Consider the following 13,155-nt stretch of genomic DNA (forward strand, 5'->3'; position numbering starts at 1 on the left):
TGATGTAGAGATTTTTTGTTGTTACTCTTAAATTCCTATGTTTACTTAGTATTTTCTTCTAATCAAATAATTTTTATTCATGTGGGGGATTGTTAAGGTGAAAGAAAAGTTACATCTCATGAATGAAAAGTTGTGATCTTCTAAAACAAAGTAATATTAATTTAACCATATTCTTGAAAAGATATGTCAATTTATTTTAAATAAAAGTAATGTTAATTTAAATGTAAAAAATTACCATAAAAAAGACAACTATAACATGGATTTTATTATTTAGAAAACCTCCAGTCTTTCTCTTTTAATTATATTTTTTTTTTGTCAAAATCCCTCTGCTCCTTTTTATATAGAGAGTAACATATAAATTTTTTTGTTCATTATTTATTCTTGGTTGTGCTATTAAAATTAAGAAATTGAGTAAGCCTAAAAATAATATTGCAATCATACTATTAACACTACAGGTCAAGTAATAAATAGTTTTAAGGTTAGTGATTAATTCTCGTCTCAATCTACCTTTTCAATTTTATTTTGTTTCAACAAATATTTTAAGCTATTTTACTTTTATATATTGATATGCATATTTATTTTTTGTTTTGTAGAAATCAGATTACAGAAAATAATTTAAAAAATATTAAAGGAAATAAACCCCTTGATTCAACACGTGTCTTGTAAGTTTAACCAAAAAACCTGCTCAAAAATAATTATTTCAACCATTTGTCTTAAGTTTGAAAAAATAATTGTTCCTGTTTAATACTCTCACTTACAAATAACTAGCATAATTTTAAAATAGAAAGAAAGTTGTTTGACGATCCTAGCCATTAATTTGATTTAAGATGTTAGTATTTATCAAATATAATAGATTGTGATGAGAGAGAGAGAATCTAAATACATTAGAAAATTCGCGGATTTGTTTACAAAAAGATTATATAGATTTTGATGTTACAAAAAGATTAATAAAAATATTTATTAATTAATAAACATTATAATTTTGCATGGATAACACTAAAAATTCTCTTAAAATATTATTAAAAAAATACTATAATTTATAATTTTTTCTAAACATATTTGTGCAAATTAAACCTAGCTGGGAATTAACTATCATGCAAGAGAAATGAACTATGAAGTAAATAATAGAAAACTTGGAGATATCTGCAACTTAGAAGTATTATATATCCAGAATTCATAAAGTATTTTTATATCTATCTGCTGAGAAGCAAAATAACGTATGACACACCTCTCCTTGTGTGGATGATCGATCCATAATTATCTGCTAATCAATGTCATCTGCAAAACAACTTGCACGGCACGATAGATCTTATAGGCTGACCAGATCTCTCTTTTTTTTCTGGTTGCAGGTGATAGTTTGCCAGAAAAGATGCACAATTGGATCTTGGCAATGGATACAGGGTGTCCCGTCTATCAATTTCCTAGCTAGCAAGCAAAGTCACATTAAAGAGCTTTCTGGCTGTTGACGCATCAAAGTCACCAGTCCCCACTCGCTAATGAACAAGACATTCTGACATTTACAAAAATCAAGTTGAAATGAACTTCTATAGCGATGTAAATATTTATCTAATGAGATCTTGGCATCATTTCACCCGTAAACAGAACCGAATCACGCTACAATTTCTCGGTTATTTTTCTAATCTGTCGCCACAGTCGAATGTTGAAATGAAATTATCCATGGCTGAGCTTGTGTGAGCTGATGAAGCCCTGATGACAAAGTTGATCTGAATGTGCAATTATACGATGGCTCCCTAGGAGCCCCACAGAGAGTTGATCAACCTACACCAATACTAATAGAGAGTTAGATTTACTATTATTATTATTATTATTATTATCTTGGTGGTTTTTCAATGTACAGTAAGAATTATCTTGTTAAAATTTTTGAAATATAATTTAACAGCTACTATTGAGAATAGTAATTATATGTACATAATTAATATTTGAAAACATGGTTGTTTTCAAACTAAGTTATTTCACGAGTATTTTTTCAACCCATATTATTTTTCTAAATTTTTTATAATACTTTGTTTTTTATTTTTTTAATTAAAAAGAACCCTCTTTTATAACTTTGCCATCAATAGGGCCATTTCTTTAGCCATGTCTGGTGTGATGTCACCTACCAAGAAATAAAAAAAAAAAAAAGAAGAAAAAGTAGAGGTGGTGCTCTTCTATATCATGTGAAACAGAAGTGGAGAATGATAGCCTCAGGGATTTTTTGAAGCATAATTTGGACATGTGAAGAATGCAGATTGAGAAAAATGTGAAAGAAAGGGAAGAAACACTCAAGAGTGTATTGCCAATAATTACCTTATATTCTGAAACCACTTGAGATTTTTACTGTGTATTTTTTACTGTAGATGGACTCTATGAAATTTTGTATTTTTTCAATTTGATTCTTGAACTTTTTTTTTAGACGATTTAGTCCTATTTACATGCTCCTACACCATGTTAGCCAATTCCAGAATTATAGAACATCTGATCCATGATTACCTTGTCATCAGTCTCATACGTGATCAATATATATCACGTAGACATTACCTCCCAATTAAAGTATAATTAAATATGAGAAGAGAAAGGGTACAAGTTAATAAATCAACGATGAAAAGAGATTTAATTAATAATTAATAGGTTTAATTAGGGAAAATCTCAAGTAAGTCCCCCAATTTTAGAGTTATTCTTTATGGAGTTCCCAGACAACTCTGTGTCTCAAGTGGAATATCTCGCAAATGTTCAGCAAATTCTTAATTGAGTGCTTCTATAGTCTCCGCTAATAAATTCCATCCTAATTGTTGGCTCTAACCCACGAATATTAATTGATTTATTTATTGAAATTGTGTTATATAGCACAAGCATTAAGAAACTTCTACCGAAAAAAAAAAACAAGTATTAAGAAGCATGACTTAATTAAAAGACAATAGTTTTTAAACTAGATTCAGAGTCGACACGGGACAAGTCCTGAATCATAAATTAAAAAGGAAAAGCTTCAACGGGTTTTGATTGAGTTTTTCTCGGGCTGATCGAGTCGCGAGTTAACTTGAATTTTTGATCGGGTCATGTGCAAGTCAATTTTCCTCTTATTTTTTTGAAACTCGATCTAATCTAAGTCTTGAGTTATCTGGAACACGGGTCAACCTATCGAATCAGATTGGGTTTTAAAACAAGCTTATGAAACAAGAAGGTCTTGAACTCAAGTTATATTTTTAGAAAGTAAATAACTCTTGTAAAGTATTAGATATATAATATTTTTTTAATTAAAGGAAAAGGGAAAAATGAGTTCTCATTGACTAACTAATTAATATGTTCTAATATAGAGCTTGTTTGGTATTGTAGTAGCAGTTGCTTAGTTGCTTTTCAAAGTATTTTTATCTTAAAAATACATCAAGATAATATTATTTTTTTATTTTTTAAAATTTATTTTTAATTAAAGGAAAAGGAAAAAATGAGTTCTCATTGACTAACTAATTAATATGACCTAATATAGAGCTTGTTTGGTATTGTAATAGTAGTTGTTTTTGAAAGTATTTTTCTCTTGAAAATATATCAAAATAATATATTTTTTTATTTTTTAAAATTTATTTTTGATATTATCACATGAAAACGACCTGAAAACACTAAAATAATTAATTTGAAGCAAATAAAAAAATAAAAATAAAAATAATTAAAAAAACATTTTTAAAATGTAAAAAATCTAACAGAATAGCAGAGGTTATAGAAGATTATTTGGGAGATACTGAAGGTTTCAAATAGATTTAATTTGATTTTTTTTATTAACATTAATATCCAAACCTATCTCAATTAATCTCGGGCCTGAAGTTAAATCCTTTGACTTTAAGGGATATTTACCAAACAACATAGACTTTCTTGGAACAATACGCTGTCCACTACTTTGGGCAAAACTATCAATGAATACCTCCAAGGACAATAATAACAAGGGGCTCTCTACAATGATGATGTTGGATGTTTCTCTCCAATTGTATGGTAGTCGAAGCTCCTAGCCTTAGCAAGTACCTCTCTCCCTCTCTCCCTCTACCTCTCCCTCTCCCTAGCCCTCTAAAACATGGAAAGCTTGATTTTCTACATTGGAGTCGTAGGTGAGGAAATGTATATGCAGATATATGGTCCAAGCGCGTATGATCGATATTGAAAAGATTCGAAGACTACTTATTCATGTTTTTTCTTTCTCTACTCTTGTTTGTTTCAGGCAATGTAATCTCTGTGCTCATGTTCCTGTCCCCTGTGTAAGCACGCTGTATTTCAAGCCTTTTCTTCCTCTTTAAAGCTAATTCAGGTGATCACGACTGACGACGGCTATATATCTATATATGTTGCAGAGGGACTTTCTGGACAATCATAAAGCACAGATCGACTGAGGACTTTGAGAGCCTTCCCTACGTTTGCACGTTGCTGAACTCATCTTTGTGGACTTACTATGGAATCATAAAGCCTGGAGCATACCTTGTTGCCACTGTCAATGGCTTTGGGATCGTAGTAGAAATCATCTATGTATCTCTATTCCTTATTTACGCACCAGTAAAGATGAGGGTAGCTAATTAATTCAAACCAGAATCAAGCATGCCATTAATTTGTGCTTAGCATGAGCACTTACAGTGCTTAAATACTGATCAATTAATTGCTAAGTGTCAGTTTTACTGCTCGTGCAGAATAAGACTGCCATTCTTGCTGGGATCTTGGATGTGGGGTTTCTAGCGGCAGCAATTCTAGCTTCTCGGCTGGCACTGCATGGAGAAGTACGGATCGATGCCATAGGGTTCATCTGTGCTGGCCTCAACATTATTATGTATGGTTCACCTCTAGCTGCCATGGTAAGTATGTTTCTTTTCTGTTTTAAAAGTTTTTTTTTTTTATCTCACATCCCAAATCCCATTATATACTATCTTTTCAATTGAAGTGAAATTAAACCCTTATAAATTGATATATTTGGAGCTATAAAAAATTATTAATTAATTGCGATATTATTTAAGCTTTAAATTCAAGTTGAAATCGAGTAAAAGTATTATTTTATTAAAGTTATTCTGTATATGGTATTACATATTAATTAAAAAAACTAAAAATTCGTTTGGTGTAGTTAGTTTTTTTTTTTTTTTTGTAAATGTCTATGTGATGTTAAAATATTTCTCATTATAACATCCTCGTAAACTTTATTTTATAGCTTTTAATTGGTTTTGAAACCTATTTTTTAAATTTTACGAAGGATATTTTTCACTGATTACGATACAGAAACCTCAAAATCTTTTTTATTAATAAAAAAAAACTCTGCATGTTGTCAAGCATCCACTAATTATATTAGTGAATTATTTGTGATATATATTTTTAATTGAATCATGATGAATTATATTATTTTTCATATTTGAAAGAAAATGATTTGCAAGCAAATTCTTAATTTTTAATTATACGCACTAAAATATCAATTGACAATTCGGGAAGTAAGTATATATATATATATATATATATATATATATATATATATATATAGCCACAAAGTGACGCATAATGTATGTACATATAAGGAAATTTCTTTTTAACCAGCATTAAAACGACAATCTACTTTCTTCTTCGGTTTGGTGGTCCTTCCCTTTATGTCCTCCCATATAAATATGCAATTCATGACACTCAGGACAGGAGGCAGACTTTATTCATGGTTGTCAGATCTTGCATGAAACTTGATCTGATCAGAACAAATGGGTTAATTTGTCTTATCAACAATTATATATATATATATATAAGGAAATAATTTTAAATATATTAATTTTGGTGAGATGGGAAAATCTTTAATTAAGAAGAAGAAAACTCTTAAGGTTCAAATCATACTCTAAACAGTTTTCTTTTTCTTTTTCTTTTTGGATGACAATATTTGACACGTCTGTTTTTAACTAGTTTAGTTAGATTAAAGAGGTTTAACCAGGCCAATTCATTATACAACCCTATTTAAAACTCAATCCAAATCAAATCCACAAATATTAAATTTTCTTGATAAATTCATCGAGCCAAACTGGTTCAACAGCTATGTTCTTGGATGTTAAAATTGTTAGATTACATGCTTACATTTAGGGATAGTAAACTCGACAGATACCCCCTCCCAAACCGATTAAAATGAATTGAATATTTTTATGAATAGTTGTTGTTTGGGTAATAAATATTGCATACTTGATCTAAAACCCGACTGATACCCCCGCCTGAAATTTATTTAAAAAGCATGAATCATCCAGGAGTTTCTATGTTTGAGTTGCTTTGATGTATATGTTTGAGTTGCTATGATGTAATATAATTGATTTAATGGATTTAAATATAACTTGGATGATCGATAAAATTATGATTTAGTTTTTAAAATAACTTAAAAATGATATTTTTTAAAAAAAATTTGAGATTGTGAGATATTAAATCAATCTGAGCTTTGCAGCTTAACTTGCAAAACCCGCAACTCGACAGATACCCCCTCCCAAACCGATTAAAATGAATTGAATATTTTTATGAATAGTTGTTGTTTGGGTAATAAATATTGCATTACTTGATCCAAAATCTGACTGATACCCCCACCTGAAATTTATTTAAAAACATGAATCATCTGGGAGTTCCTATGTTTGAGTTTCCTTGATGTAATATGGCTGATTTAATGGATTTAAATACAACATGAAAAATTGATAAAAATATAATTTAGTTTAAAAAAACTTCAAGATAATATTTTTTTAAATTTTGAGATTGTAACATGTTAAATCGATCTAAGCTTTGCAACTTAACTTGTAAAACCCACAACCTGAATCCTTCAACTAAATTTAAAAAATAAAATTATTTTTTATTTAATAATATGATAATAAAAAATAAATTTTTGCAAAATTTAAGTGTGTATCAACAAAATACTGATATATTTATTTAAGATTGCGATAACCTCATATAAAAAAATTATGATGAGCAATTTAAAATTAGTAAAATATCAAATGATGAAATTATAAAAAAATAATTAAAAAGTAGAGTTTAAAAAAATTCAAAAAAATATTGAGATGCGTTACTATTTATATAAACTGTAAAGCATCATAATCTTCTCCACTTCTGTAAGTAAAAAGAATAATGATCTATGAAATTGTACCTTGTTGGCTTTGTTTTGCATCTACGTAGTGGTTTTGCATAATGGTGCTTCAGAACTTGTAAACAAATTTCCATATTGGTATTGTACATCTACGTAGTGGTTTTACATCCTTTCATGTACTTCTTTAAAACGATATATACACCTTCGTGTTTGGGTATTAAATACTTAAATGAATATTCAAAACTTAATTAGATTGGTTAGGTATTATTATCAAAAAATTAAAAAATACCAACGAAATATTTCATTAGTATATAATGAAGATTACATTGAAATTAAAAACTACTGACTGAATAAATGATAGAACATCATCGTCAAAAAGTATCTTATCGAGCTTTCTATTCTATTGATAATATCATCACTCTTTATTCTCTCGATAGAATTTTTCATTGATTATTTATCGATACAATGCTACTCATTTTGTATATTTTCAATTGAAATATCGATGAAATTGTTAACTGAAAGGCAATTTCACTAAAGATTGTGATTGTTTTTTCATTTATAATCCTTAACAATAGTTCATAATAAACCATAACGACAATAAAAATGCATCTCTAAAAATTTACTTATATAAATTTTATAATTTATTTAAATAGTTCATAATGATGAGATAAAAAGAACATTATACAAAAATATTTTGTAAACAAATATAAATATGAACAACACTTTAAAATTACTAAAATGATGGAGGTGGAGGGGATGAAAAGATCATGAACCAAAAGGTCCATGAGGGGGAGGAAAATATATATTCATAGCTACAATTATTTGAGCCCAATACATTCTATTTTCTTGTCAGGAGTTCTACTTTTTTTTTCCTCTCATATTTTGCATCTCAATAGACAATTGTTCCTAAACTCTTTTTTAAAGAATCACATCAATGTCCTGTGATGTATAACCTGGGCTAGAATACGATGTGTCTATAGTTGAAACAATGCAACTCATCGTCAGTTCTCGGGCCGATGTCATAGGCAAACCATAAACCTCTCTTTCTTCATATGAGCTCCTCAATAACTCCATCAGAGTCGGTTCTCATCCAAGCTATTTTTCCTGTACATTAAATAGTTTGTTAAAAGTCTCACAAATAAACACGTTCTTATAACTTCAAGAATAATCATAACATATAACTATGAGCTTTTACTATGCATTTTGCATGATTGATAAATATAATCGCTCCTCCGATGTGCTTGCTCACCAAGCTATGCATTTTTTTAATAATTTCTATTTTGTGTACCGAATCGTGAGCGCTTTGTAAAATTTTTTGAAGCCATAAATATTTTATACAACAATTACACTTTATGATATGCCTTAGTTTATAGCCTTTCCACTTCTTTACGTCATCCAAGCCGGCCTTCCTAATTGCTTGTTTGTAGGCATCATATCAAAAATCATACAACCTGATATAAAAATTAATTAAATAAAAATTAAGTAAGGAAATAAAAGAATACAAGTTTACAATATAACATTAATTGATTTAAATTTACCTAGTTGCACGGTTTTTCCACACCCTCCTGACCAAAGTCTCATTGCCTTTGTCCTACCAAAGCTTTTTCTCGATTGATTTCATACATTAATTAGTTTTTTGAATTTAAAAAACCTAGTAACTCAAACAAGAAATTATTTATCTAACCTTAAATTTTTTCCATTGAGCATCTACCATATACATTCATTCAGAATAAACATGAAATCGACCCACTAAAGCAATGGTTCTTCAAACGATCACTTTATTGTAGAAGTGATTGAACATGCAACTTTAATATTGGTAAATCTGAAAATCAATTTAAGCAAGAGTTTTCATGTAATTGTAAAACTTAAAATAATTTAATAAAAATAAATAAAACTGTGAAAAAAAAAAGTTAATTACATAGATAGGTTACCCTTCCATTCTATTATAATTTTACCTGAAATAGGCTCTATCAAATAAGGGATGCCTACTCTATTGTCCTCATTGGTTAAACATTAGACGATATTTTTTACATTATGTGTCTTTTCATAATCATCACCTAAATTCAGACACAATCACCAACACTACTACTTAATGAAGTAATAATGCTTTTGTTGGACTTGAATTTGTTTCTTCTTGAATACATGTTACCTAAAAGGAAGTAATTAACACAATAACAATAAGATAGAAGAAGACAGATAGTTCTAGACATTCATTGAATCAAAATCAAGTAACTAAGAATCAAGGTAAAATTTATATTTCCATACACATAGTTTGAAAGAAATTCCAACTGCTAAGATAGCTTTCCTAGAACAAAATTGACTAAGGTAGTTTTTCAGGTTGTATTGCCACTACTTAATCATATGATCACTTCATATCATGTCAAGGCACATTGTCGCATTCTTAGTTGTGTTGTAACTTTTCTTTTTTAATTGGATAAATAAAAATAAGTGAATGAACTTTCTAAATTTACAGACCCCATAGCTAAAAGAAACCAGAATTTGACATTTGAATGATGTTAGGAACTTTATAATTTTATAGATAACATGAATCAATATTTTAAGGTTACTAAATAGGACTCAAATCAAAAAACAATTTCAAATCATTACTAGAAATTTGCAACAACAAAGACTATAATTAGAAGAACTTTAAGGATTTGTAAATCCTAGAAATCAAATAAGAATTTAATGATAACTAAGAAGATATTGGATGAAATCATGGACCTATAAATTCTACCGCCAAAATGAACCTATAAATTCTACCACCAATATGAACATGGTCTTAACTATGATTTGAGAGATATTAAATGAAGTCATGGATTATGAACCGAAATTTGACGATGACCATAAAAAGATTTTGCTAAAAGGATTCACACATACCACCATTACAAACAAACCGAAATCAACATATAAAATCCAGTTTCAAACAAGACTTTTCAATCTATTGGATTTATAAATGTGACATTATTAATTATATAGAATTTTAACTATTAATATAATAACAACACATTGATTGGTATTATTACAACAAGGAGGTATCATGAATATACATTAAACAAAAACTTCACAATATCATTACTATGAATCATCCAAGTTAGTAAATCATCTTTAGAAAGACTAGCATGAAAGCATGTGCAAGTTTTTAGTTGAGAAATGTAGCAATATGAATATAATTTGGCCTAACAAAATCACTTCTAAATTAGGTAAAAACCCTAACCCTAACTCAGGATTTAACAATGTCAAACCCTAAGTTTATTAAATTAAAAAGAATAAGAAATCAAACCCAGGATGGATAAAGGAGACGTACTTTCAACGCTGGATTTATGAATAGAGGAGGTTGGTTGCCGGATTTGTGAGGAGGGAGCAATGTTGCTATGTTTTGTTAAATGAAGAAGATGATAGAAGAAGAAGAAGAAGAAGAAGTGGGAGAGGAGAGGAAATGTCAGGTCTTAATTCATTTTAAAATTCTCAATAGAATTTTCATCAATCATTTTTTCAGCAATTTGACATGTTAGCAAGGTAGATAAAATTGGCAATGAAAATTTTTTATTTTTTAGTTTTCATTTAGTCACCTTTTTCATTGAAAATTTCTAACAAAAATGTTCTGTCATAATTTTTGTTGGTAAACAACAATGAAAAAAAGTTATCGACATTTTTGTTTTTTTTTTTCAATTTCTAGTAGTGTATCCAAAATTCATATAATTGAATAATTGATAGCATATAAATATTAATTTGGATTTAAATATGAGTAGAAATAGTACTAAAACCTAATTCATGGATATCTTTTATCATCTCTACACTAGCAGTAAAACCACCGTATCCATTGTAAAAACAATTATATCAAAACTTCATGCAAACAAATGTGCAGAATGTGATAACTAATGAAGTGTGGATCTAATTTTTTTTTATAATTTGTTTGTTTGTATAATATTACTACATATTGTATGACCATATTTCTTTCCTATTAACATAGTTTTTTTTTTGCCACATTTCAGAAAACAGTGGTGACAACAAAGAGTGTGAAGTACATGCCATTCTTCCTCTCATTTTTCTTCTTTTTGAATGGAGGGATCTGGACTTTCTATGCCATACTTACACGAGATTACTTTCTTGGGGTAAGTTCTCTCATCTCTTATAAATCAACATAAATAATCATGATAATTATTAATCCCACCATCTTCTGCATTAAAAACCTTTAATTTCTTGAACCCATGTCGATAGGAAGCATGCATGATCTAGGATATACGAGATTCCATCCATGCTTAATTTATAACATTCCAACACATTGTCAAGTGCAAAAAAATCAAACGGTGAATTACTTTTTTTAGGTCAGTAGTACCTAAATCTAACACATACGTAACTCCTTAATAGTTTGATCTTAAAAATTGGCTAAAAAATATTCTTTGATTTTTTTAGATCAAACCTAGGTCAGTAGTACCTAAATCTAACACATACGTAACTCCTTAATAGGTTTTAAAAAATCAAAGAATATTTTTTAGCCAATTTTTTTTAAAATAATGAATTGATGATCATGTTTTGATTGGATAAACCCAAGTTTTTAATTGGATCAATTAAATTATTTTTTCTATTTTTCCTTAACCTAACCTGTTCATGGTCGATCTACCGAGCCAGTTAGGTTTTTAAAACCATGATTAATAGATACAAGAAACCATGACCAAATACTCCTCGATGTGAATAAATAGCTAGTTGGCTCAATTTCTAGCTTGTGACCCAATAAAATTACCCTGATATACACTTAAAGATGCATTTCAACATTTGAAGAATCATAGGGCAGTTGTTTAATTAGCAAGCGCCCCACTTCCATTTCTGGACACCAATATTTTCAAAGAAAAGAGCATTGCAATTTCATAATCTTCTAATTTGTTTCTAGAATTTAAACTTGAGATTAACTTGCAACTAAAATTTTCAAAGACTCGAAATGGGTTAAATGCTAATAAAAAGAATATTTTTCTAGCACATACATGCTTTGTGTAGATGCTTAATAATCCCACCATCTTTTATTCTAACATGGGAGGGGAACTAGAGCTCGGATTTGCATTTCAAATCATTTGATGTAAAATGTTTTTTATTTTTCAATTTAATCAATATTATAATCAATATCAAGAAAGTCGATCACTCTTGTTGTTTTTTAAAGATTGTGATCAATGGTTTAATTTAGAAAATTAGTCGTTTTAAATTTAAAAAGTAGTTAATCGTACGCTACTAAAACAAAAGAATTATACGATAACAACAAAGTAAACAAACTTTGAGCATAAGACTGCCCACAACTTATCCTTATGGATATAGATTGTGTTTAAAACAAAGAATGAAGATTGTATGGTTCTTTGATGAGAGTTGCAAAATGAAACAGTACATAGTTAACTGAAGGCTTATGCTTATAGAAATTTACCATAAAAATAAAACATTAATTAAGACTTTTTTAAATAAATTAACTACATTCCAAATTTGATAGGAGTACACACACACACACACAAGCTAGAATTTCAAAATAAAGACTTGGATGTACATATATGTTTTTCTTTATTATGGTTTTAGGTTAAGACTGCAAGTATTTTGTGGTGTAGGTACCAAATGGAGCAGGGTTTTTGCTTGGAATAGCACAACTAGTGCTCTATGCAATTTACATGAATGCTAAGCCATCCATAAATGTTTCTAATAGATTGGAAGGGGGATGTGAACAAGAAAGTCTCATCTCGTCCTTAAATTATTCCAATTAAATTAAAGAATGCAGGTTTTGAGATCTCATGTATTGAAAATTTAAGGATTTATGACTTTAGATCTTTCAGTCTTTCTTGAAGATTTGGGGTTGTTGCTTCCATAAACCTATATATTTGTAAGTTCATTCATTGATTGCAAATTACAGATATTTTCTTAGGAGGTTAATACTTCATTAATGCAAGCTATATGTTCTATAATAAAAAGTCTAGAACAATTGAAGTTATGGTTTTGTCCACCCCTGAACTTCCGGACACCCCCGAGCCTAACGGGCTAATCGCGATTGATACGATTCAAAAAATATTGAACAAGAAAATTAAGATTTTACTATAATTATGCCTGTTGTTCAATTTTACACTATCAACCATAACTTCCAATTC

The 13,155-nt window shown here is 29.0% G+C and overlaps 1 protein-coding gene across 1 annotated transcript; it reads left to right on the forward strand.

Moving 5' to 3' along the window:
* The first annotated feature begins 3,873 nt into the window (after positions 1–3,873).
* LOC133681912 (bidirectional sugar transporter SWEET17) lies at positions 3,874–12,943 on the forward strand. Its single transcript, XM_062105106.1, has 6 exons — positions 3,874–4,091; positions 4,202–4,238; positions 4,332–4,542; positions 4,662–4,823; positions 11,035–11,154; positions 12,625–12,943. Exons 1-6 carry the CDS (start codon positions 4,058–4,060, stop codon positions 12,775–12,777), a joined length of 717 nt encoding a protein of 238 aa, XP_061961090.1. The 5' UTR covers positions 3,874–4,057; the 3' UTR covers positions 12,778–12,943.
* The last annotated feature ends 212 nt before the right edge of the window (positions 12,944–13,155 follow it).

This window comes from Populus nigra, chromosome 2 (assembly GCF_951802175.1).
Source record: "Populus nigra chromosome 2, ddPopNigr1.1, whole genome shotgun sequence".
NCBI lineage: Eukaryota > Viridiplantae > Streptophyta > Magnoliopsida > Malpighiales > Salicaceae > Populus > Populus nigra.